The 2,503-nt window shown below is 35.8% G+C and overlaps 1 protein-coding gene and 1 pseudogene across 1 annotated transcript; one reads left to right on the forward strand and one right to left on the reverse strand.

Moving 5' to 3' along the window:
* Positions 1 to 680: 680 nt before the first annotated feature.
* On the reverse strand, positions 681 to 1,149 carry LOC102764295 (parathyroid hormone-like). Its single transcript, XM_006773197.2, has 2 exons — positions 1,059 to 1,149; positions 681 to 942 (listed from the first exon to the last, which is right to left on the reverse strand). The coding sequence occupies exons 1-2, from the start codon at positions 1,142 to 1,144 to the stop codon at positions 681 to 683; spliced, it is 348 nt and encodes a 115-aa protein (XP_006773260.1). The 5' UTR covers positions 1,145 to 1,149.
* Positions 1,150 to 2,210: 1,061 nt separating this feature from the next.
* On the forward strand, positions 2,211 to 2,486 carry LOC102760866 (annotated as a pseudogene).
* Positions 2,487 to 2,503: the final 17 nt, after the last annotated feature.

Below are 2,503 nucleotides of genomic sequence, written 5' to 3' on the forward strand. Positions count from 1 at the left end.
AAATCAGATCACTTTCTCCCTTGCTGACTATTTCATTATCTTTCCTGAAATGAAGAGGACAAAAGTATCTAGCTACTAAGATTTGGGACCTGGTACTTTGATAATATTACTGAAAGGATGATGTTCAATATATAATCATTTCACAATATATGTAAATCAAACCATCATGGTATACACCTTTAACTTATATAGTGATGTATGTCTATTATTTTTCAATAAAACTGGAAATAAAACCATTTTATGTTGTTCTTCCTAGTCATGATCCATTTAAACATGTTGGTGTTACCTATAACCAAAAAGATATTTTTATAACAAATAAAAAATTCTTTACTTCACGTTTTTAGAATCATGATCATTAAATTTTATTTTGCATTGAAAGATGAGAGGTTAAAGAGTGCAATTTTATTCTTTTATAAATTATGCAATACATACTTTAAAAAGAATAAACAGCCAGGCTGGCACAGAAATAGGATAATTAAAAGACTCTTGAATAAAATTAAATCAAAATAATCAATTAAATTATAGCTATCATGGCTAGCAATGGATTACATATAAAGTTTGGTAATATTAGAAATATTGGTGCTTGGTAATCATAATAGAGGGTCGCAACATTAGCAGCATGTAATAGTGTTGCCCTAGACCTAGAGGCTGACTGGAGCAGTGCTCTGATAGATGTGTTTTCACGGGGATTTAGCCTTAGTTAATACGTCCACATCAGCTTTGTCTGCGTCTCCAAGGCTTTTTTGATGGCTCTCAACCAGGACATTGTCTTCCTTTCTTCGGGGCCTCTGGGAAACATCCTCCTTGGGAACTACAGATGCTTGGTGGGAAACAAAATTATACACATCCTGCAGCTTCCTCAGTAGCCACTCTGTCCTTTCCATCGCGTTCAGATGTTTACCCCGGTTATGCATAAGCTGTATTTCACTCACAGATCTCCTCCTGTAGGGCACAGAAACAGGAAGCCACTCCATTAGCTCTCCTCTTCCCATCATAAAGCCAGCCCGAAAAATCCAATCCCCAAGTCCTCGCCCTGCAGAACAAGAAACAGTACTTACTTCATGGGTTTCCCATCTGATTTTGCAAAAAAACAAATTGCAAACAGTACGATCATTACTTTAACCATGTCCTTTGCAGACATCATCTTCACTAAAAAGGAAAAGCAAAATACAGGCATTTAAAAATATTTTTACTATTACACATTATGTAATTAACTTTAGCAGTTTACATTTATAACTACACAACTGTACACAGAGCGGTACAGCAACTAATCGCATTGGTTTTTATGGAGGACTTTTGTAATCAGCCTCTTTATTTTACAGATACATTAGTATGTATCATATATACACATAATTTGCCGTAGAAATTACACAGATTAGTTTTACTTTGTAGGTAAGTTAGTTTTACTTTTTAGCGATCTTTTTGAGAGTTCTTGTGCAAGTTTTAATATATGAATTTTAAGCCACAGGAATGAAAATGCATAATTTTTAGAATTTCCTCCTACATTTTATGTTGCTTATGACCAAGTGCTTATAATTTGCTTGGAAAATGGCTAATTCTCTTACTTAGGTAAATTATTAACACTGTTTATTTACGTAGAAAATTTCTTTTTCATAAGTCAACGTCATTTCAGGCACTGCACTAATAACCATAAATACCAAATTAATAATCTCTGTGTTATAGATATTTTTACTAAATTAGTGCATACTTCTACCATTTAAAAATGTGTCAAAGTATTTAGAAATCATCTAATTAATTATAAGAATTTAGAGCTTTGGCTTCATATAAAATGCTTGTTTGTTTTTCTTCAGGTTCTTTTAAAACTATCCTGTCTGAGTATAATTGTTAGCACTTTCCTCTTTCGTTCATGAAGTTTTTCATCTCAAAATAGACTAGTCTTATCTTAATCTGCACTTCAGTAATTGCAAAGCCTATTGTTATAGAAGTGCTTTTTCTTAATGCTTAATGTTCTCTTTTAACATACACATAGAGTCACTATGCACTCATATTTTAAAGGGAAATGGCTTTATTTATTTATTTTTGAAGTGGTGCATCATTTAGAAGTAGTATAAGAAATAGAGCAATATGAGGAGGCAAGATAGACCCAGGTCCCAGCAAAGCCTGTGCCCTGCTGCATTTCACCCCTCCAACCCCTGCCACCCCCTAACCCCGCTGTGCATCCCTTCTGATGTCCTGACACCATCTCCATCATGCCCAAGAGGAAGGCTGAAGGGGATGCTAAAGGTGAAGGAGATAAAGCCAAAGTGAAGGACGAACCACAGAGAAGATCTGCCAGGTTATCAGCTAAACCTAATCCTCCAAAGCCAGAGCCCAAGCCTAAGAAGGCCCCTGCAAAGAAGGGAGAAAAGGTACTGAAAGGGAAAAGGGAAAGCTGATGCTGGCAAAGATGGGAATAGCCCTGCAGAAAATGGAGATGCCAAGCAGACCAGGCACAGAAAACTGAAGGTGCTGGAGGTGCCAAGTGAGGAGTGTGCATTTTTGA

This window comes from Myotis davidii, unplaced genomic scaffold, assembly GCF_000327345.1.
Source record: "Myotis davidii unplaced genomic scaffold, ASM32734v1 scaffold946, whole genome shotgun sequence".
NCBI classification, from domain to species: Eukaryota; Metazoa; Chordata; class Mammalia; order Chiroptera; family Vespertilionidae; genus Myotis; species Myotis davidii.